Here is a 23,971-nt window from a genome sequence, read left to right as displayed (position 1 = left end):
GCTGGACATACTAACTGTCCAGGTTAAAAAGGAGGGAAAGTGCTAGCGGTCAATGGCCTAGATCTAAAGACCTCTAACCATGACAAATCTGGAATGGGGGGGGGGCTAATGTTAATGTTTACCAAGTAGAGTCCTGATGCTAGTAAACCGTTCTTGGTTTGTAAGGGACAGGCAAAAATGTGTACCAAATGTTCAAAGGCAAATTTGAAACACAACACAACTAAAACAAACATTTTGTCCACAAAAATAAATATGCAATTTATAACACAGAAGCCATAAGGAAGAAAATCTGGAAAGGTGGAAAGGAGCAGGGTAAATATTAAATAATAGCATCTGGCTAGCAAAACAGAGGATTCACATCAAACGCAGGTTTATAAATAGATTTGTGTAAATCATATGTCTACTGTTCACATGTTACTGTTTTAATACAATTATATTACTACGGTTAGATGCATTAAATTATCAATCATATTTGTTAAACAAACAAAGTGCCATTGAATTTCGCTTAATGAGAAATATATATATATATATATATATATATATATATATATATATATATATATATATATATATATATACACACACACACCTTAGAATACACAACATACCCATAGTAAAAACATTAATATAATATAAGCCACATCAACAATTGAAATCAAGAGAAAAATAAACAAATCAGCATGCAGAACCACAAGTATAAAATGAAAAAGGAAAATAAGAAGTAAAAAAATGACTTCCCTCCCTAAGGCATATCGGAGGTCAACACAGGACAGGGAAGGATGGTCAATGTAAGCCTGCAGGGGTGCCGTTAACCTAGGTCAAAGCAGAACGCGATATGAAAGTAATGAATCCAAGGCAACCCAAAGATGTAGGATGCCGCCCAAGTGGCCATGGGAAGGTGCTGATTGTAAACTGATAAGGGAAGAGTGGGCAGGCCAAAGCAGATTTGTAGGGGGAAAGCAAAGCAGGCAGAGATACATGGAATGGAGGTGTACTAGAGTGGGTGGATGAAGACTCCACAAAAGGGCCATCGAGGGATGAATGTAAATGGGGGACTAAGGCATAGAACCGGAACATGAAAGAAATTTGGGGTTGGAAGGATATGGGGCAGAATAAAACAAGAGTTTATAACTGCAGTCACAAATTAGCTCAAACTGGAGGGCTGAGAGGCAGCCGGTGTGGTTCAGAGTAGAAAATCATCTGCCATCTTACTAGGTTTAGGTGAAGCTGACATACACATATAAAAATGTCCTATGGATGTGCATGAGCGTTTATGATAAGTTTGTGCGCTTTCCACATTCCTAATCAATTACTGTATGACTCGTTTCCAAGAATCTACATTAAATCTTCAACATTTGTGCAGTACTGTCACAAACCGAGGCAGTATCTGTGAGGCCTGCACAAATAATGTGACTATAATTGTCCTTCACTGGGAACCAAGCACCCATTGTAGCGCCCGACTCTGAGGTTAGCATTGCAGAGCAGTCCGAGGTCTAGTCAAGGGAGGTGGTGTGGGCTAGTAATCGCCATTACAGGTGCGCAGCAATGACACTCAATAATGGATTGTCCAGTCTGTACTTTGCTTTAAAAAAGTAAGAGTACATTTATTAAACATACACACTACTCAATACTATGCACCAATTTACAAATACACATATGCTGTTGGAATTACTTTGTGACATTGCATAACATCTCCACCCATCCCGCAGGGGGAGCTAGGGTCTAGTACCACCACTCCCATGTATGCATGTCATCTTGTCCCCCCTAATGCAGTTAGTTGAACACAACCTGGAGTGAGAGCCTTGCGCACTGGCCTCATCCCAGTGGAGACCCACCCCATTACCTCAATAAGCATTTAAGATAGGCGCACCTGTCCATAAAACGGACTGTGAATTTCCTACTGACCATGAAGTATACACCTCTATATCTTAAGTCCCTCTGAAAGAAATAACATTAGTAAATGCACTATGGGTGCAATTACACCTCTTCACCTCCAGGAGATAACCTTCTCCATGGAATGCAAAAGATTGTCGCGGTGTTCCTAATGAAAGGGAAGGAGTTTATACTGTCTGTAGTGCAAGCGGATTAGGACAGGGTAACCTGGTGGTCACCCTGGGAATCCATTTTGTTGGATTTAATGCCCTCACACACCCTTTCAGGTGTCATGCTTCATCATTTGGGCTTGCTCCTCGTTGGGTCGGCGGTGCAATACCAAACGGGCGACACCTCATAGAGGGGCTCTTTAGCGGAGATCTTTTTCCAACTGCTGTATAGATGAAGTGCGGGTATGGGGCCAGGATTCAAGGTAGATGTAACTATGTGAAGTAAAATAAAGCTAGTGATACCGGAGACAATTTTATTCAGGAAGGCCACTGCTTTAATTAACAAGCATTTGCAATGCAATAGGTCTCGCATTGGGAAAGTTTGAGCTATTGGTATTGTAAATGACAATTTTTTTATGTATGTGTTGGTTTTGAAAATAGCGAAATTAATAGCTTTGTCATTTACATTGCCAATAGTTATAACTTTCGCAAATGTGACACCTATAGCATTTGTAATGCAATGTGTGTTGTATTTACGTGACTTAGATGTATTGATATTACAAATAACAATGGCTTAATTTTTTTTATAATTAATACTAAGACCTGTACAGTAGCCGGTAGACCTTGCCTTTGGCCAGGCCTAGCACATTGTCAGTGGCCAAACCCCACTGCTTACAGTATTCTTACTGCGGGCACCAAATCCTGCGTCACACGGGCTGCTTTCCGTAGTGCGTTTGTTCGCAGAGATTGGGTAGCCAACCTGTTGCTAGCTACTCATGAATGGAGCCCATCCAGCTAGTCATTTATTTGCTGCATACAGTGGGATTACCCTCTCCCCCTTTTAAAGGGAAAACTATTATCCCTACTACTTTTTCTATTTAGTGAAAATTCATAACTTTGTTGAAAATTTTGATATTTTGCTCACAATGCTATGTTTTGTGCAGCTCATAAAATGGCAGCTGCGAGATTGCGATTTTCCTTAAAATTGCAATTGTATTCCAGAAAACAAACAAAAAAATGTTAGCCCACAATTCTGACCTCTCGGTAGCCACAAGGCACTCCTCTGGGGTCAGGCACCTATCAGGTGCTCCACATGGCTGTGTCATTTTTTTTCCACAGTGTGAGAGTCACATACTTGTTGAAAAAATAAAATCTGATTGACAGGATTCGCAATTTTGTGAATTGTGCTTTTAAATGGCAATGATGTAAGTGTTCACCCCTCAGCCAACTTTTCTAAATGCTTACTCCTCTAGAACTACTCAACAGATTTACACCAACCCGATGCACACTGAAGGAGCACAGTTCTACTATCAAGTCCCTTGTAGCATAAATTCAGTCTCAATTATTGTAACCTGTGTGGACGTCTGCCGTTCTGTGCTCCACTGTTCTCCTCAGGGATGCCTCAGCACTCTCGGCTAACTCAGAAAACCCAAAGCAGCTGACATATCTAGATGGATGCAACTGAGACATTCCATTGTCACAACACTGCAGTACATTCACAAAACCCTAAAATACAGGCCCCTGACAGGTAGAAATCAGTGACAGCATGGAGAGATCACATAAGGTAAAGGACCTGAAACAGAAGAAAGGCAACTAACATGGTGAAATATCCTACTTCAATGTAGAATCACGCCTCACTTGACACCAAAAGATTGGAAGCGAAAATAAACAAGAACACCCGATTGTACGGTTCTTAAGGGGAATGAAAGGGAGAAGGAGGACGACGTAAATCTAACAAGCAGTGTTCCAACAGTCCATCTGCTGAATCAAGCTGCACAAGTAAACATATCCTCCCAACATATAATACAAGCTTATATGTTTTATTCTCAGCAATAAATCGAGGAAATGGAAATATTTCAAATGCAACCAAAAGTACACAGTATCCTTAGAGTCGTGGAGGCTGAGCCAAACCACACAACATTTGTTTTACATGTGGGCTGTTTCAACTTTAAAATAGTTCATGATATGATGGTGAAAGTGTGTTGCTGAACTGGCGCCAGCGGAGGACATACAATGGAACTAAAAACTGAAGGGATAATAACAGGATTGGATCAGCGCCACAAGGTAAATGATTATACTGCTCGATGTTCTCAAAGTAAAATATGGTTCCTTGCCTTTTTTTAAATAGGATTCTGCTTAATAGTATTTTTAAATAAGAAACAAATGCCCTTAAACTTACTGTCCTCTAGCACCTGAAGACAACGCTGCTTAAAACCTCCCATAATCTACCTGAGGTCCTGTGCACGCACCCACATCCGCTACAAGACATTGCACTACGAGGAATCACTGCGCCACCACACAACCGCTTCCTTTCATCTGGGGTGCTGACTCGGTAGTGTTCCTCAAACCAGTGCTGATAGGAGGCGAAAGGCAACAGCTAAGTACCTGAATCTTACGTTCATTCACACTTGTGATAGGATTGTGAATTAAAACCCTGAGATCTCAGTAGCAGCGGCACCAGTACACTCGGGGACACTGACACCAGAGAGCACTAGGACATGCACTAAAGGAACTACAGATGTCCAGGAGGATCTGAAACACTTTTCAGTTGTACCACCAGATCATATCACTTCATTTCGACTAGTTCTTACTTTGCTTGCAGGACTCTGGTCATGAATGGGAGGTCGGCTCCATTTTTCGTCTTCCAGAATCCTTCTGGCGTCAGTAGGCATACATATGCAGATTCGATTCCAGTACAGGTTGCTGGATAATCGTCCACTTCAAAGTGTGTGCAAGTGTCGTCCTCAAAGATGTACTTCTCACCACACCGGCCACAAGCTTTATTATTAAACAAAAGAGAAACCTTTCTCCTACGTCCATTTGAAAATGAAAAAAGCACACTACCTGGCACGGTGAATCTCAAGCCTCAAAGATGCAGCCAAGAAAATCAACTAGATCAGATAAAGTGGATGAAAAAAGTAAGTCTCTTTGGAGAACACCCTATGTATTACCTTATGAAGTAACAAGTTCATATTACGGAGTGCCGCCGCGCTGCCCGCGGCGACCCGGAAGCTCTTGGCCGGCCGGCGAATCAGGTCGCGGCCGACCGGAAGTCCCGCCTCCCGAGGTCCGCGAGCCCGATTGAGAAGAGGAGACGAGAAGCGCCGCGCCGTGAGGAGCCCGCCGGAAGAGCGCAGTCGGTGAGTGGGGCCCAGGGCTGAAGTGAAGTGCGTGCGTGCCTGTGTGTATGCCTGGGAGGGGATTGTTTAATAATAAAGCTTGTGGCCGGTGTGGTGAGAAGTACATCTTTGAGGACGACACTTGCACACACTTTGAAGTGGACGATTATCCAGCAACCTGTACTGGAATCGAATCTGCATATGTATGCCTACTGACGCCAGAAGGATTCTGGAAGACGAAAAATGGAGCCGACCTCCCATTCATGACCAGAGTCCTGCAAGCAAAGTAAGAACTAGTCGAAATGAAGTGATATGATCTGGTGGTACAACTGAAAAGTGTTTCAGATCCTCCTGGACATCTGTAGTTCCTTTAGTGCATGTCCTAGTGCTCTCTGGTGTGTGTGTGTGCGCGCGTGCGTGACTGTGTGTGCGCATGCGTGACTGTGTGTGATTGAGCCTGTATGTGTGTCGTATGCCTGCGTGTGCATGCGCGCGCCTGTGTGTGTGTGTGTGTGTGTGTGTGTGTGTGTGTGTGTGCGCACGCGCGCCTGTGTATGCGTGCATGCAGAGGGGTGGGGGCTGGCTGTGTGCGAGCAGGGGCTGTGAGTTGATCTGCGCAAGCGCGGGTCAGACGCGCGCTCCCGCGGTGAAAACTGCGAGCTCGTAACAGATTGGTGTCCTCATTCCCAGCATTCTCAATAACGGGCCACAATAGGTCTGAAGCAGACACCTTCAATGCTCACGCATTGAGGGTAGGTCTGCTCGACCTAAAAACGATATCCTAGAGGAGAGTAGTGGAAAGTGATGTTTCCCACTCTCTTCTGGAGTGTGTTAAAGTCCGGTCAACATGTTTCTCGCTACTCTACAATTTACTGAGCGATTTTTCAAGACCAGGGGGACTAGTTAGACTGTATCTAATGGTATCTGTAACTATCTACACTATTGCCACTTGGTATGGTGTAACCTTCTCCAGACATCTCCAACTCAGCCCCTCACTCCTTGAGGCAGTCTCTAAAGCATCCCCAGTTGTAGAACAAAAGTTCCAGCCATGGAGATGCAGCCGACTCCTGGGTGAGCCCTTGAGGGGTTATTCTTTTGAGTCTCCATGAGACTTAGGGAGGGACCTTTATTCGTGCTGGGGGAGACTGCGTTGCTCCTGCAGCTCCCACAGCATCTAGTCACCCATGTGGTGTTGCCTCCATCCTCCTGGGGCCGCCACAGGTTGAGAAAAAGCAGACTTTTCCTTGCATTCCGGTTCGGGTCTGCAAGGCATTATGGGGCACTTCTCCTCAGCCCTGCATATTATAGTAGCAGCTCCCCCGCTGCGTCGGGTAGAGCCGTGACGTAGCCCTCCGGCCGCATACTTCCTCGTGGGAGGATCCGGTCTCACCCGGACCCCCATGTAAGTGTTACAGCCTGGGGAGCCCACACCCGACTGTTCTGCCAGGTTTCCAGGGGCCCGGTCTCACCCGGGCCCCTTCCCCACTCCTTTCTTGATTTTGGGGTCCCGTCCCATCCGGAACCCCTGCAGGCTCTTCATGTTGGAGGGCAGCCCGGAGCCAACCCCCTGCTGCCTCCACCCGGCCAGCACCCTTGCGTGCTGATGCAGGAGCCAGCACCGCAATTCTGGTCTGCCCGCTCCGGCGGGCAGAAATGGAGGCCAGCACCGGTCCAGCTGGCCTCGGAGCTGGGGGTGTGGTGGCACTCACCCCTGCAGCTGCAGGAAGAGTGCAGCAGCACTTTCACTTCCTTCCTTCACACTCTGGAGATGGGGGCCCCGTGGGCATATCTTCACGGGGAGCGCAATGGCTTGCCTTCTTTTGCGGGGTTCCAGGGTGGGATCCTGCCACCCTGCGGGGGCACCTTCACAGGTAACACGACGGCGCTCCACAACTTACATCTTCGTAGGGGCAGCGCAACGGCGCCCCCTGCCTTCAGCGGGGCCCGTAGTTGGGATCCCGGGCCCCTTTTCAACACCTTCACGGGGAGCACGACGGCGCTCCTTGCCTTAGCGTCTGTTGGGGGCATCCCCAGGACTTGACCCACCACGGGGCCCATTTACACACGGCGGCGGAGCCCCATGCCGTTCATCGTCTGCCTTTTTGGAGGTCAAAGGTCGCCTACCATCTGGGGAGCATATCTCAGCCCCCAGGGTACCGATCTGCACCACTCTCGCCTCCTTGTGCTCCAGGTGGTGCTCCCCAGCCACTGGGAGCACTCTCCTTCACCCTCTGGGTCTCACAGCGTGTGGATTCAGCAGGGAACGGTCTTCACTGGGTCTCTGCGCTAGCCTTTCACCTGGCTCTCTTCCTGGGCCTCTCTTCTCCCTGCGCAGAGGCCCCTGCTTCTACGCACTGGTCCTGGTCTCTTCTCCTGGCACTGTTGAGGATCCTGGGACAGTCAGGCGGTTCCTACTTTCAACAGCCCATTGCGCCAGGCTCCAGCACCAGTCTTCCTCAGCAGACCACACCCCAGAGAGAGCTTCTCTTCCTGTGCAGACACTTTTTAAAGTTTGGGGAGGGGGCTGGCAGGAAGTCTCCATTTGTCCTATAAATCAGCGACTTCACTGCCCCTACTCCCTCCTTCCTGCCCAGGCCTCTGGGTTGATTCAAGATGGTGTCGTCCAGGGGTCTCCTGCCACATGTTCTCTGAAAGCCCCTTCCCCTACGCTGCCTTCTCCCTTGTGCAGCCTGGTACCAGGCAACCGATGACAGCTGCTGATGGATGAGCCTGTAGCTCCGCGCATCTTTTCTTCTGTGGAGAGGAGGCCATTGCTCTTGGAAGGAAGTCCCTTAATACAGCCTGCTGGGGGCCGCCCCCAGCCAGGCCCTAGTTATGGGCTGACTCAGAGAAATATGACATTTCTGGATGACCCAAAAGCAGTACAAATACGACTTTGGACTCTACAGAATACTTCTTTTCACACCATATACAGTGGATTTTAGTGCGTGTCTGGAATTTGTAGACTTAGGAAAGTGAAACTAGCCCATGGGCCCCACATCCCCATGGGAGAATAAGGAGTGAAAAACAGTAAAACACACTGACATTCCCTGGCATGTTTCTTCCCAGTGTATAAAGGCTACTCCATGTCACCACCCAATTCTGCATTCGGCCTGCGACAACATTCACTTTGCATCTGCTCCTGGGCTGCGCACGCCAGGAATCTCCCCTGCGCTTCCCGGACACGTGCACATGCCTGTACACGTGTTTACATGTAACCAGCCTGGTTCCCCTTACTCCGGCTGCAGCACAGCGGCCTAGTCAAGCTAGGAGGACACCGGTAAAATCCACCTGGTCTCTTTCGTCATGAGTTCACTGTGGGCAAGTCCCAACTTGAGGCTCTCCCACAGTAAAAGCTCAACAAATAGGTGCTCAAAAAGCAAAAAAAATCCAGGCGGCTCATTGTATCAAGAACCACCTTCTAACAAGTACTTAGTGCAACAAAACAACTCAACAAAAACACAGGGTTAAACAACTCACCATTGGTGTCCGCCTTCGGTATCTCTTGACCTTTTTCATCCGAACGCTCTAAGGGAGGTACCGCGAGCTGCAGTATAAAGCACATGCATGAGAGCCACTCCATTTTTTTTTTACATCAAACAGCCATACCTGTACTTGAACCTTGCAGGACTTAGTCAATAATCCAAATCCAGCATGCAAAGAACACCAATGATGGTCAACCCACAGGTTTGGAAAGGTCTGCAATGGTACTGTTCTGAAGCTTTTCTAGTTTCTATACTCATAACTCCTCACCTTTGTTGTGCTTTCAGAAGGCTTAGATTTCTCATCACCAAGATTCAGGTTCCCGAGCTAAAGAAGAAAAAATGCATATTTATTACAAACAAAAACCGTACAGCTACACTTTCCAGCCACATACACAGAAGCTTTGAGGTGTCCTATACATCCAATACCCAAGAGGCGATAGAGCGCAATGAATAAGCGAGCTTATAGTAACAAGAGCCACACAGAATTTACAATACACACAACCTTTAGATGGCAGTATTTTTTACTACGTTTTACTTTTATATTTGCATTGCCTCTTGCATGTATTTGCAGACAAATGTAAATAACTACAGGCTTACCAAAACCAGACTTTGCCAACGCTTGCTGTAAACTCTTGCCATCTGCATATTTTGGAGCAAGGCAACAAGCAAACAAAACGTCCCGCCTTTTTGCTGAAAAAAAATCTGCTTGGACGTTCTCTAATAGGAGCACGAACGGTTTCATGTTGTATGATTCAAGGTGGGCTGTTAGCACTTTAGGGACGTCAAAATATTTCTCTCATTATATACAAGTTAAATTGGATGAACGGCCCCTTACGACCACTTAGATTTGTTTTTAATTGCATGCAAATGACTTGCAACCGAGTTGCAAAATCAAAATGCTGCAGAGTGAAAACAGGAAAGACAAGTATTTTATTAGTGCATGGAAGTCACGCTGTAAGCTCGTAGCTTGAGTGCATTCTAATATTCACAAGTAGCAACAGAATACTACAAAAGCCTTACTGAATTTGAATTTAAAAATACTTATAAAGCGCACGTACACTGAATCCGTTTCATGGCGCTGGTGAGGTCACTGAATGGGAGCAAGAAGAGAGCTAGGTGCCAAAGGCCTGCTGGAATAGTAGCGTTTTTAATGACCTCCGAAACTCCATATAGGAGGAGGATAGTCTTAAAAGGTAGGGGGGAGGTCATTCCAAAAGGTGGGTGAAAGTACAGCAAACTTCTGCCCCCCTGCCCGTTTCTTTTTAAAACGGGGCGTAGTTAGTAAGGCCAGGCTAGAGGAGCGAAGGTCCCTAGAGGGAACATAGGGAGAGATTGCCGAATTGATAAAGGCAGGGGCAGTGCCCGCTCTTGCTTGAAAGGTTAGACACCCTAACTTGAACCGGACTCGTTTTATAGGGAGCCAGTGTAGGCTCCTGAGCAGTGGGGTCGAATGATGGGACCTAGATAAGCCAAAAACCAGGCGGGCAGCCTGGTTCTGTACCAACTGCAGGCGCTGCAGAGCATAAGCAGGAGCTCCATTGTAGATGATGTTGCCATAGTCAATCTTTGACAGGACCATGGTCATTAGGATCAGCTTTAGTGCAGAGGTGGAGAAAAACCTGGCAACTGAAGAATGCGATGGCTAGCGTGCTACCAGTCATAAATGAATGAAGACTTTCCGAACAAATATAAAAGGGGAAAAAAAACTGTTTAGGATGTAACTTCTGAAACTACAAGGAAGGCTACTTGAATAAAAAAATGCTTCATTGACAGAATTCCCACAGATTCCGCTATAAATGTTTCTCCTGGCAGCATACTCGATTCTGGTGTTTTTCTAGCACTTTATGGCATCCTGCGATGCTTTAGTACAAGTTGTGAGCCAGGTCAATATAAGGCGCCAGCACCTACTTCTATGCAGGACCTGGGATGAGCCAGTTTTACGGTGCATGCTTCGACTATATATTCCGATTATTTTTTATTTATCATAAACAGTAATGCCCACACCTTAGTCTTTGGCCTCTAAGCGCTGGTTTCAAGAGTGACAGAAAACGCCTTTTGAATCCGTCAACCCCTTGTTGCTTTGTTGCCCCATCTCGATCACTTATTGTGATACCTACTGGAGGAGGTCCCAAGGCAATTCGAGGGGTATGAAACACCACTTGCAACAGTCATTTATAACAGGTACCCTGAGGCTACAGTACTACTAGGCCCGGACCTGAATAATGAAGTGCTTGCCTTTAGCAAATGACTTCATAATAATGAGGCAGAATAGTCAAAGTCTTACACAGGGAGGGAGAGTGGACTAGAAACTCAAAACACTGTAAAAACACTAATACCCCTAAGAACTGAAAGGCCAGCCTATGCTTTACATTTTAAAAAGAACAAGTATTTTAATACACATGGTAATTAAGAATACACACAACTAAGGTGCTTGGTTCATGTGAATGACATCTTGAGCATCCCAAAGAAATTCAAGAGGGAAGCCACATTGACAAGTGCAAGGGAAGCTCAGGACTGCTTCTAAATCTGGACTCCGTCTAGAGATCGTTCAACTAAGAAATGGCAGAATAATAATCAATAACAAATAAAAAAGCTCCCATTCCTTTAGGCACAAGAGGAAAGAAAATAGAGGAAAGAAGACCAAAAATAGATACCTTTCTATCTGGAACAAATTCAGTTCATCAGACCTCTCCACATAAAAGGTCAAGTACCCCAGCAATCAGCCCCTCGAATGCTGGGATTGGACATAGGTTCATATTTTATGACTCACTAACATGTCGGAATACATGTTATCAACATCCTTATTCCAGAAGCTTAAGCCACAGCCCCTTCCACTGCCAACCCAACACCTGTGTCGGCAGGCGAAAAAAACGTTCAACTTCAAATCATATTTCATTGATGGCAGCGCTTGGACACCCTCAAGGGTGACAAGCAGCGCTCTAAAAATCCACATTGCATTGGCATCAGGAGCTAGAGGACCGCTACTGATTCAGACTTTAAAGTCAATGTTGAAGACACTATCAGCTAGATTCATGAAGCCAAATTGCGATCGCAATAGCTGCGAATTAGCAATTGCAATCGCAATGTGAATAAAAGGAATTCATGATAGTGAAATCTCAAAAAAAGCGAATTGCCTAAAGAAAAATTGTGAGTTCGCAAATAAATTCACAGAATCCTGGAAGTAGCCCATTAGCGAATCTGAAATTGCGAGAAACCATTGAATCTGCGAATTTATTTGCGACATCGCAAAATAATCGCAATCGCTATTCAAGAAAAATCGCAAAATGCGAAAAACCCAAATATTGCTATTTGCGACGCGCAATTTAAGGAGAACCCAAAATAGGTGGTAACCAGTAAAGAGAAAAAAATAAATAAATAAATCAAAAAACCTACAGGTGCAGGCCTGACCAAACACACTTAAGGATATGCAGCTGGAGCATGAGGACTCTCACAAAGCCAGGACTCTACATGGTGGTCAGGCAGCGAAGGCTACAGCGAGCAGCACGGAACAGACGTAGGATCCAGGAGCGGATATTCCGCCAGCGGGTCACCCTTCTGCGCCAAACTGCAGAGCAAATTTACGCTAAGTACCGCCTAAATGGGGCAATGATCTTCAAGCTGATCTGAGACCTAGACCCCCTGATGCAGCACCCAACAAGGAGGACCAATGCCGTGCCCACACATGTCCAGGTATTGTGCAGCCTCCACCTTCTGGCCTCTGGAAGCTTCCAGGGGATAATCGCTGTTGCAGGGGGGATATCCCAGCCCACCATGTCCCGCTGCCTAAGGAGTTTCCTGGAGGCCATACTGACCCGGCTACACCACTACATCTCATTCCCCACCAGCCAACAGGACTTGAATGAGACCAAGCTTCAATTTTACAACATTGCACAATTTCCACATGTAATAGGATGCATTGACTGTACCCACATCCACATCCACATCTGCCCACCAGCACAAACAGAATACATGTACCGCAACTGCAAGTCCTACCACTCCCTCAATATCCAGATGGTGTGCAATGCTAAGACATTCATCACGGACATAGTGGCACCGTACCCGGGGAGCACACATGACTCCTTCATATTCCGGCACAGCGGCATCCACACCCGACTGGCCAGGGGAGACTTTGGGGAAGGACACCTAATAGTTAAGGAAACATGCCCCAAAATAGTACACTGTGATTATATAGCTGCGCAGAACAAGCACTCACCCTCTGCTCCTATCATTTAGGTGACAGCGGCTACGCTCTCTGCGAGTACCTCCTCACCCCATACCTCAACGCTGCAACACCACAGCAACGGCATTACAATGCTGCACACATACGCACAAGGAATTGCATTGAGAGGACATTTGGCCTTTTGAAGAGCAGATTCCGCATACTTCACAAGACTGGTGGGGCCATCAAATACGAGCCTGAGGTCTGCTGCTGCATCGTGGCATTGTGTGCTATCCTCCACAACATTGCTACCAAGCGCAGGATACCTGTAGAGATCTCTGGCAGTGAGTCGGAAGGGGACAACCGACCACCTGCACATGTACGTCATGCACGCGGGGAGAATCCTGCAGAAGGACACAGGCGCCGTAACCAAATCAGCATGAACTGTTTCTAGTGCACCCAGTCCCCACACCCAAGACTTCACTCATGCATGACAATAGTAATAATGACATGAGTCAGATTAAGTTTAACAGAATATATTTGTTATTGTTTTTTGCACAATAAAGTGGGAATCCCCCAAACTAACATGATTGCCATATTGCGTCATATGTCCCATGTTCTTGAGGCGGGCATGCTTGTAGCAGCAGCATAGCCCTTCATGGTACTGATCAAATGTTCAATGCCGCCTCCGGGCAGATGCTCCCAACCTTCTTTCCAGCTCCTCCTCCTGATTTGGCCGTGAGTCAGCAGAGGGCCTGGTGCTGCGGCGGGGTGCTACCACCAGTGGCACGGATTGGCTACTATGGCTGGAATTAGCCTCACTAGTGTCGCCCCCCCCCCGGCCATGGCCAGTTGACTGCATACCCTGAACTGCAGTTGTCACTTGCTCCAGAGCTCTCGCGACGTCCTGACAGCACTGGACCATTTGCACCTGCATGGCCAAGGAGCGTCGTGACAGCTGGGAGGTCGCATTGCCATTGATATAATTGGACCGCGTGTATGCAGACAGGCGGGTCAGCAGCTGCCGGTGTCTGCGCCGGTTGATGTCCCGCTGGCTATACATGGCCTGGGTGTTGGCCTCCACAGCAGCGGTCATCCTCTCCATACGGTCTGTCAGCTGAACAACATTCCTAGCGGTCTTGTTGAGCTGGAGATGTATTGCAGCGAGAGGACAGGCTTGTGTCCGGTGGACGTGGAGCATACGGCGCTCAATAGAGAGCCCAGGTGGCCGCACGTTCACCCCCCCCTGCCACCGCGTGATGTGGTATTGCCCTGCTCCCTCACCAATCGGCCGGACTGGCTCCTCACAGCCGCAGGGTGGCGGGTTTGTCTGCGTGCTGCTGCTGGTGTTGTCAGCCCCACTGGTGTTTGAGTCACTCGCTGTGGTACTGCTGCGCCTGTTGGCGCAGAGGTGGCACTGTCCACAGGGGCAGGTGGTGGTATGACCGCTGGTGCGGCAGCTTGCCCTGATGGTCCTGGCTGTGGGGATGGATGTACGTCTCCCTCAGTGTCCTCTGTTATTTCTTCAATTTGCAGGGCATCGCTATCCGTACTGGGTACTTCAGCGCCACCTGTGATGTAAAGTGGACGTTGATTAGTGACATGTTACTCACACATTGGAGCTTCCTACATGCATGCAGGCTACCATTCCCTGACTCGCTGCAGGATCGACTCTCACTGAACAGGTCTGGCTGTATGGGGCTAGATGGCAATTGTGGCCAGACTACATGTCCCACAATGCAATAGGGCTTTTGTGGTGTGCTTTGGCTGCATGACTGGGGTTTGTAATGGATGATCTAGGGTCATGGCCATTGTCAGGGGAGAGGGTCGCAGTCGCATGGCACTTACCTTGTGTATCTTGGGAGGGTCGGGAGGAGTCCAGCTGGATTATCCCCACGCATGCCTGAGGATTCAGGGTGTCCTCTACTCGGTCCTCAAGTGGGGTGTTGAGTGGGACAGTGGGCTCCCCTCCTCCTGTCGCAACACGCGCCCCCAGCCTCTCCGCGATCTTCTCCTTGGCCCGCCCTCTGAGGTCGTACCGTCGTTTTTTCAAGTCATCCACAGAGCGCTGGGTCACCCGCACAGAATTCACTTTTGCGCGGATGCGCACCCAAATCCTCCATTTGTCGGCCTCAGGCACCCTTCTTGAGTCCTTCCCAAAGAGGCGGTTGTGGTCCTTGCACACTCCCTCTATCAGATATTCTAACTCTTGTTCCGAAAATGTTATTTTCCTTTTCCTTCCTGTGGAAGTTTCACCTGCAGCTTTCTGTGACATGTTGTGCACTGGGTTGTCTCCTGGATTTCACCTGTAGGTACTCTGGAGGGGAGCTCTGGCAATGCTTCTTCCACTTCAGGCTCACAATGCTGAATGAGGGTGGAACTTGCCTACTTCCTGGTTGTGATGTCATCACTGTGCTCAGAATGAGACTGCCCATTTTTGCGATCTCGCAATTAGCGAGATTGCAATTTGCGATTTCGGTAATTGCGAGATCGCTATTTCAACAAGGGTATCGGCCGATTCTGCGATTTTCAGAAACTCGCAATCGGCGATTGCGTCCGATTGCAATAAGCTTTTTTTAATCGCAGTTTTTCATGAATGCCATTCTGCGATTTCTAAATTGCGGTTCGCTTTTTCTCGCAATTTTGGAATCACAGATTTTGACATTGATGACTCTAGGTGTATGACCGGCCTAATATTAAATCCTGTAATAAAGAAATCCCCTGAGACTACGATCATGAGCACCTGAGCAGTTGCATTTTTCAGCAGTTTACAATAAGGCATCAAAAACTTTGTTAGTGAGTGACCACGCAAGTAAAATCTCTTCGTACGGAGGTAGCTTACAATGTAGGGTCGGCAAAGTGAAGCGTGTGTCACGCAGCTTTAGTCTACAACTGCATAAACCATTGCAGAGTACATGTTGAAGCAAAAATATGGCATCCCTTTCTCCCAGAGCAATGAAGTAGCTTGGGCCGTTTGCGTAGGATTCAAGACCAACTTGCAGAATGAAAGGCATGGCACTGGTGGGTGCACTGCAATGCCTGTAGCATGATTTAGGACGCAACTTGGGAGTGAGCAGTACGAGATGCAAGAAAGAGTCCCCGTTACCTGTCTCGTTGTCTGCATACGTTATTTCTGCCCTCAGCCCGCTTGCTGCATTCTTCGTGGGGGTGGGGGTGCCTGGTGGGGCGCGGTCCCATGGCTGAACACCTGCAGACATCAACACTCTGGGAGAGAACTCTATCTCCCACAGTGCAACTTCCCTGGACCAGCGGTCATGAGTGAGGGGGAGGCATGGCCACCGCGCTTAAAAGCGCAGCCTCTCCCACCGCGGCGCGGGACACAGCCCAGACCAAGGGCGGGCCCGTCTGTGCCAGTCAGCGGCCGGGCCAGCCCTCTGACGTCTTAGTTTATCGGTTTGTGTGGGCTGGTTAAGCGACTAGGGATTGACTAGTTGTGGTGTACGGACATCATGTAACGGACTCCCGCGCTGCAGTGGGAGAGGCAGTGCTTTAAGCGCGGTGGCCACGCCTCCCCCTCACTCGCAGCAGCTAGTCCAGGGAAGTTGCACTCTGGGCGATAGAGTCCTCTCCCAGAGTGTTGTCCATTTCTGCAGTTGTTTTTGCGAGGGTCAAATCAGCAATGGGACCTGACCAAGGGCGGGCCAGTCTGTGCGAGTCAGGGGCCAGAATAGGCCGGGCTGGGCCATCCCTCCGACGTCTTAGTTTGGCTGTTTGTGTGGGCTGGAGTAGCGACTAGGGCTAGCCTAGTTGTAGTGCAAGGACATCAGGAATAAACGTAAAGCAACAGCAGGGGCGGGGGTTGTGGGGACACTTGATGCGTTCCTTACTGGGGCTGAATCAGTGTTAATGCACGAAATTGAGCTCACTGAACGCAGGCGGTTGTTAGAACCAGTAGCTCCCACAAGCATTCATGGAACTTTCCCACTCCTCCCCTGCAGTGAATCAGTCACCATCGAAGCCTCCAGTATAGTGGTTTGCCTTCCCTATTCCACAGCAGTCCAACGATCTCCTTCTCCCCTAATTCAGGAAATCTGGAAAATTCCTCTAATATCACACAGGCTATCACCAATGGTCAGAAATCTAGCCATGTTACAATAGTCGAACCACCGTCCTAAAAGAGGAAAGCTCGAAGTCCCTCAAAAAACAACCACATGCCTTTAAGATCTGGGAAACGTAAAGGGGAGTCTACCGCGAGCTGTAGTAGTACGATGGCTAGCAGCGCTGCAACTAGCCAGTCCCACCCAGCGGTCACATGCGTTTCCTCACACTTGCATAACGAGGTAGACATTTGCACTAGGATTGAATACAAACTATTGGCACTGATCGACCCCATATTAAAGAAGTTGTCCCCCCTCTTTCAGGCTCTCACCCTCTCCTACCGCTTTCCCTCTTTCATTCTTTGTCTACTTCCTCTGCCCCTATCCCCTCTCCCCTTAATCTCTCCCCTTGCGGGCTACACTGCCCAGCCCCCTGTCCCTTGTGCCCTTTAATTAGGCACTCCTCCCCTTGTTGGGGAAAGATCCAATTACTTATACCCTGGAGTCTCAGTGATCCCTGAGAGAGTTCACAGCGACAAGGGAGCCACTCACAGTAGAGGTATGGTATGGAGCCCCTTGACAAAGCACTCCCTCTCCCCTTTTTGGGGAAGGATCCAGTAGGTAGGCCTTGGAGTCTCAGAGACCCCTCTGAGAGAGTCCACTGCGTAAATGGAGCCCCAAGCAGCGGAGATGTGGGAATGATACCACTTCCCCTGGGATCACAGCTTACTGGAATTTGGAAGCAGCTTTGACTCGTCTACCAGTTTGTGCCCCTGTCACCCCCCCCCCCCTCCTTCATTCTCTGTCTACTTCACCTGCTCCTCCCCACTCTCCCCTGAATCTCTCCCCTTGCCAGCTTTTTCCCTTACGCGCAATATCCTTTGTAACGATGTAACCTTTAACTTTGGTCTGATGATACTCATGTAAAGCGCTCAGATACCTTCGGGTCTAGCTAGCGCTATATAAAACCTTTAAAATAAAAATAAATTGAAGAAAGACTTGATTAAATAGAGATGAGTATTTCTAAACTCCCCCCAAATAAATCCAACAGAACAACGGTGGGAGGGGGTCACAACACATTTGAATGAGAGGCCAGGGGGAGTTATTGGGGGCGCGTTTAGCAATGCAAGTTCCTCTACATCCATGCCAGGCACGGATACATAGGTTGCACACCCTGACAATCCGCCCCTCACCTTAAAACCCTCATTCCCCACTATAAAGCAGGTTGAGAGGCAGTCTAGCCACTAGGTCCATTTGCCCCATTTCTCCAGTCCCTTTAGCACCCAGTCTTTTCTACACCTACCACTGGAAGCTACTCCATACACAGTTGTTCTGACTAACGTCCCTGGGCTCACCCCTGGAGCACGCTAAGAAATAAAGGCACTATATTTGTTGGGTGTTCGGTCAGGTATTAAGGAATCTGTATATCATGAGTTCAAGATGGTTCGCAGAGTCCCCTGGGTGGGAAAATCCTACAAGTTCCTCCCAGGTGATTGTGTGGTTCTTACTTTTAGATCCCCAAGATTGGTACAGCACTTATTGGAGAGGGCAGGTAATTGTTTCATCAAGGTGGAGGACATTAATTGTGTCCCCTTGGGGTTTTTCTACAAAACAGAAGCGATCGGACATAGTGAGAGGAGGGGTGAACCAAACATGTGGCCAACCCATCCGCCAGATTCCGGCTTTCCAGATTCCAACTAGTGATCGATTTAACGCCCTAACCGCCATGGAAGAGATGGACTGACTTGAGGCCTCTGGTGGCCTGACTTTAACAGGAGCTTTAGTTGTCAGGGGATCACTCGGGTCAGTCCTGGGCCTTTTTGATACAATCTATACGGGCCCTCTTGTACTTGGGATGCCTTGAACTCTGGTTCCGCCAATCATAGCCTTGGGGACTACTTGTGGTACTGGGATGATGAAAACACTTGATATGGCACTAAGGGACACTACCACTGTATCCTCGGCCAAATTTCCCAGTACCCATGGTGCTTCCAAACAGCATAATATCTCTAACAATTTAGTAGTTGTGGGTAACAGCACGGACACATCCGACCTACTCAACACCACTGTAATACAGCAAGTACAGCCCACAAGGTCTTTTTCTTCCTGGAATGTAGCGGGATTGTTAACCAAAACTGCCTCAACTGACTGGGCAGTGTTTATAGGTAAATAGGATACCTGGTCCTTCCACAAAACCTGGTCACCGATTCCCATTTTTTTCCCCAGGCTATCTTAATTTTTTTAAACCAGCGCTGGGGGGCCAGAAAGGTAGGACGTGTGGCGGACTCACATGTTGGGTCAGGCAGTCAGATGGATGAGTGGTGCAAGAAGTTCATATTGACAGTCCCGACATATCGGCATTGCGGCTAAAGAAGGCTGTGTGCTAGACGTTCTGGTTTTCAATGCCTATGCTAGATGGCTGCCTGGGGGTAGAGCTTCAGAAGTTGCCGACCTTGACAAGTTTTAGGTAGTCTGGCGGGCGGCTGCAACCTGATAATAGCAGGCAATTTCAATTGCACCTTTGAGCCCCTCAACCATGAAGACTGAAACAGGGGAGACATTTGCTGACTGCTGAGCGTGAGCCCTGCCCGTGCGAGGTCCTTTCTGCTGGGGCTGCTTTTTCCACTGCCACACCTTGCGGAACCCGCTTCGCGGGTCCCGCTTCGCCCGTGGGCTTGGGCGCATCGTTGTTGCTTGATTGCTGTGACTGGGAACTCTTGGAACCGCGGAGAGCAGGGCTGCGAGCGCCAGGTGAGGATCAGGGACTCCATTGCCCAGGAGTCCCTGCGCTGACATCATCTCCTGCACCTGGACGCTCTCCCTGCTTGCCCCGCCCCCTGAACACCTCCTTCCTTCAATAGGAGTAGCTTTACCCGCTGCGCGGGAGGGCGCCGGGAGAAGCCCTTGTCCCGGGACCGTCTTAGGCCGGAGTAGGCCGGGCTGGGCCTACCCTCTTGTGTTGGTCATTTGAACCCTGGTCCAATTTGCTGTTATAGCCCCTCACTGACTATTATCGATCATCTACTGACATGCCATCCCCGGCAAGGGAGGGCACCCCCATGAAGCAGGGAAGAGTTAAAAACAGGACCTTAGAGAACTATTTTCCACGGGCTGTGGGGGATGGGGACAAGGAGAGTAACTTAACCCGGCTAAGGGCAGAGCGGAGACGCTCAATAGATAATCTGAAAAACAGACCCCTTGGAGAATACCCCACGACGCCTAGGGAGGAGTTGACCCCAATAGATGATGTTCCACTCCTGTTGAGGGATTGTACGAACACCCCACCAGTTCCACCTAGGAGTCTAGCCCCAGCCATCAGCCCAAGCCCTAGTAGGGTGACCATTGATCTAGTCTCTCAACCTCCTCTAGCCCTGAAAGCTAGGAAAGCTAAACCTAAGCCAGCCACCGCACAAGGAGTACATGGGCCCCCCCCCCTAACAAACGCAGGAGGAAGTCGAAGGGAGCCCAGGGGAAAAACAAACCCAAAATCTCTCACTCCGATTTTGGGAGGTCCTCAAAACCCCCCACATCGACGGTGAGACTATTGGACGAACCACACCCTGAACCTACTGTTCAAGATGGCTTGGCCCCCGTTATGACAAAAGACACAGGAATTAATATTGCCAATGTCCCCCTTACTGTTGCCCCGCTTGGTAACTTGGAATTCCTGCTCAGGTCGCTATTACTACCAATCAGTGACAGTATTAAAAAGGTCGAGATTAGACTTACCATTCTGGAGGCTACATTAAGTAGCATGAAAATCCCGGCTGGTCACCAGGGAAAGCAATCGGAGCCTATTCCCACCCCACTGGTCCCCCATCAGTCCTTAAATAGAGTAACAAGTCCAGCCCCCCCACAGGCCGCGAATGTTGCGGCCCCCCCACAACCCTTGAGGACTAAGCCTGTACCTACTAAGTCCCTCAATTCTAATAGGCCCATTCCCTCTGTAGACCCTGTCCCCCTGACACAGCCCGTAGACAGCACCACATTGACTCCTCTAATGAAGCTTTCCCCTAGACCACGGAGGCCTAATTTACCCCCGGAGACAAATGATTTCACTGTAGTTATGGCGGCCGTCCCTCCACTTGAAGTAGGTGAAACCGAGGATTTTTGTTCCCTAAAAAGTAGGGTAATCAAGTGGCTAAACATAACACACCCCTCCCGGTACACCTAAATAACGAAATTATAATGGTAAGAAGAGTGCCATGGGTGGGGAGAACATACAAATCCATAATAGGGGATTGCATATTGGTGAGCTTCAGGGACGCTGGCACCGTCTCTTACATATGCCAAGGAAAGAATAGATCTAGGGAATCCACCATTCAAACCCTTCGCGTGTCTTTCTTTTTTCCCCTTATCCCTGCTCCTGTGCCACCGCCCCAAAATTATGATAACTGGGAGAGGGTTGGTCGGAGGGGGAGACATCATGAATTTAACCCCAGGCCATTATTTGGCCGACCAGAGCCACCCTTTCACACCTTCAACCGGTTTAACTGTTTGAATGGCCTTGAGGGGGTGGATTGACAAACGGATAACGCCCCCCTGGGAGACGGGGAAAAGGGTGCTTTGGCAGAGGAGATGGAGGAGCAAAGTTGCCTGGCTCAGCAAACTCCATCGAGTGGTGTTGGGAAGTCTGTACATGCTGGACCTAGGGTTATAGATATAGAATGTATAGGAGGGGGATATGGGCTGGACACGCAAGGGTTAGAGCAGGAGACACAAACGAGGCCTCAGGGGGGTTTAGAGCAGAGTGGTGAGGTACTGAGATTGATCTCTTGGAATACAGCAGGCAAATTTTATAACAAAGAGTGACTTGATTACATTAGGAAATTCCATGTAATCTGTGTGCAGGAGACATGGGACCCGGTGAATAACTATCACTTACAGGGGTACAAGTGTTTCTTTGTACCCGCGCGAAAAACCAGATCAGGGAGAGCCATGGGTGGATTATCCATTTACGTAGATTTAGACCTTCCGGGTAGTTGGTCCTCCCCAGATTGGAACTCATAAGGGAATCAGGCAGTCCGGTTCCTCGGGAAGGGGTTAAGATTTATTGTTTTCAACATCTATAACAAAGAGATAGCGGGCAACCATACCCCACTAGTAGCTGAACTGGATTATAGGCTGGGTCAAGAAACAACATTCCAGAAAAAGGGGCAGTCATATGCGCTGCTACTCATGGGAGACTTTAATTGCCACCTTTGCCCGGCACTGGTCCAGACAAACACAGACTGGTCCCAATGCCCTATGGAGAAGGGGCCGCATTTTTCTCATACACCCACTGGGTCGGCTCTCAGTATGCTTCGGCTTAAGTATGATCTTGAGCATACCATTAACATGATAGGCACACAGAAGGATGGCACACTCCCACCCACATTCAAGGGCAGGGGATGCTCATCCGTCATAGACTATATTCTGGCCTCGAGATCCCTGCTAAATAAGATAATTAGCGTAGGGATAGGATGGAGCAGTTTCAGCGACCATAACCCTCTTGTTTTGGAGCTGATGTATAGGGCGGGTTCTAGAATCAGAGTCCACCGCACAATCACGGAGAGAGTAACAGACCAAGGCAGGAGATTAAAATGGACCAAAATAGAGGGGGAAAAGTTTTATAAAGCCCTGCTGGACACGGGCAAATCGGCCATTAATGATTGTTTAGACATAGAAGTCCACGGATCAAGGTTACTGGAAGCATTCGACCAGATTGCTAACCTGATCGATGGCATACTCAAAACTAGTGCGCCCACACGGAACCATGATAATCCCCGGTGGTTTGACAAAGATTGTTTTAAAGCACTGAGGGAGTTGAAAAGTTGCCTCAAATTTAAACCAAGGGACCCTCAAAAAATTAAGGTGTGCAGGGAAAAATATAAAAAAGAGACCAAGAGGAGGAAACTTGCTTTGCAGGCAGAAGCATGGGCAGAACTAAGAGAAGCCGGGGAAAGAAAGGATCTAGCGGGTTTCTGGAGAATTATTAATAAACCGACCTTCCAGGAAAATGACTTCCCGGAGATAGGGGCTAACATCCTCCCAGAGCAGTGGGTCACCCATTATAGGGGTCTATATAACCATGAGCCTGGTACCCCTGTAGAGTTACCGGTAACCACAATTCAGGCTTCACCGGTTGTATTTACCATTAAGGAGATTACTGCTGGGATAGAGGGTCTGACTAAAAATAAAGCCCCGGGCCATGACGGAATTCCCCCCGACCTGTTTCTGAGCAGTATAGAACTATGGGCCCCTTTAATGACCAGGGTTATAAATACTGCAATCACCTGCGGCCTGCCACTGTCTTGGTCCAAAGCGATCATTGTGCCGATTTTTAAGAAGGGCAATAGGGACGATCCTAAGTGCTATCGTCCTATCTCCCCGATTGACGTATCGGCTAAACTCTTGGGTAGGGCGATCCTCAACAGATTGTCCGAGTGGACCGAAGAAAATAAAACCTTCTCGGACACTCAATACGGTTTCAGGACAGGGAGGTCCACTAGTGATCAATGCCTGAACCTGTATATGCTGACTGCCAAATATACTCTGGCCAGCGATGAATCGATCTATATGGGATTCATGGATTTGGCAGCAGCATTCGATCACGTTAACAGGGAGAAACTGTGGGACATGATGTCAAGTATGGGGATCGAGAGTGGTTTAATTAATATACTAAGGGAATTGCACAGTGACACCACGGCCAAGGTCCAATTTAACAGGGAGGGGGGATTGTCCGACTCTTTTCCCTGTATGAGTGGAGTCCGACAAGGCTGCATTCTCGCCCCTTTTTTGTTTTCCCTTTACATTAATAATTTGGAGCAGTTTCTGTTGGGTTTAAAGGTAGACTCCCCAAGGGTGGGGTCGCGTCATATTCCTGTTCTGCTTTACGCAGATGACGCGGTCCTGATCGCACGTACACCCCGGAGCTTACAAATCCTGATTGATGGATTTGTTAAGTTCATGGGTGCCTTAGATCTCTCTGTTAACCTGGGTAAATCGTATGTGCTCCTGGCTGGTAAAAGAACTTCTTCTAAATTTACTTATACAATAGGCAACCATATTTTAGAAGAGGTCAAAAGTTTTCTTATCTGGGAGTAACTTTTGATGGTGCCTTACAGTT

General features: G+C 48.4%; 1 protein-coding gene across 1 annotated transcript in view; it reads right to left on the bottom strand.

The window, feature by feature from the left end:
• LOC147711494 (ATP-dependent RNA helicase DDX19B) overlaps nucleotides 1-23,971 on the bottom strand; it is a 161,881-nt gene that overhangs the window by 91,862 nt on the left and 46,048 nt on the right. Inside the window, exons 2-3 of the mRNA XM_086922190.1 lie at nucleotides 8,915-8,971; nucleotides 8,642-8,708 (exon numbers count right to left, since the gene is read on the bottom strand). Coding sequence (XP_086778316.1) covers nucleotides 8,642-8,708; nucleotides 8,915-8,971 — 124 coding nt within the window. The remainder of the gene's footprint in view (nucleotides 1-8,641; nucleotides 8,709-8,914; nucleotides 8,972-23,971) is intronic.

Source organism: Lissotriton vulgaris, chromosome 5, assembly GCF_964263255.1.
Source record: "Lissotriton vulgaris chromosome 5, aLisVul1.2, whole genome shotgun sequence".
NCBI classification, from domain to species: domain Eukaryota; kingdom Metazoa; phylum Chordata; class Amphibia; order Caudata; family Salamandridae; genus Lissotriton; species Lissotriton vulgaris.
This window is presented reverse-complemented; position numbering and strand designations above follow the sequence as displayed.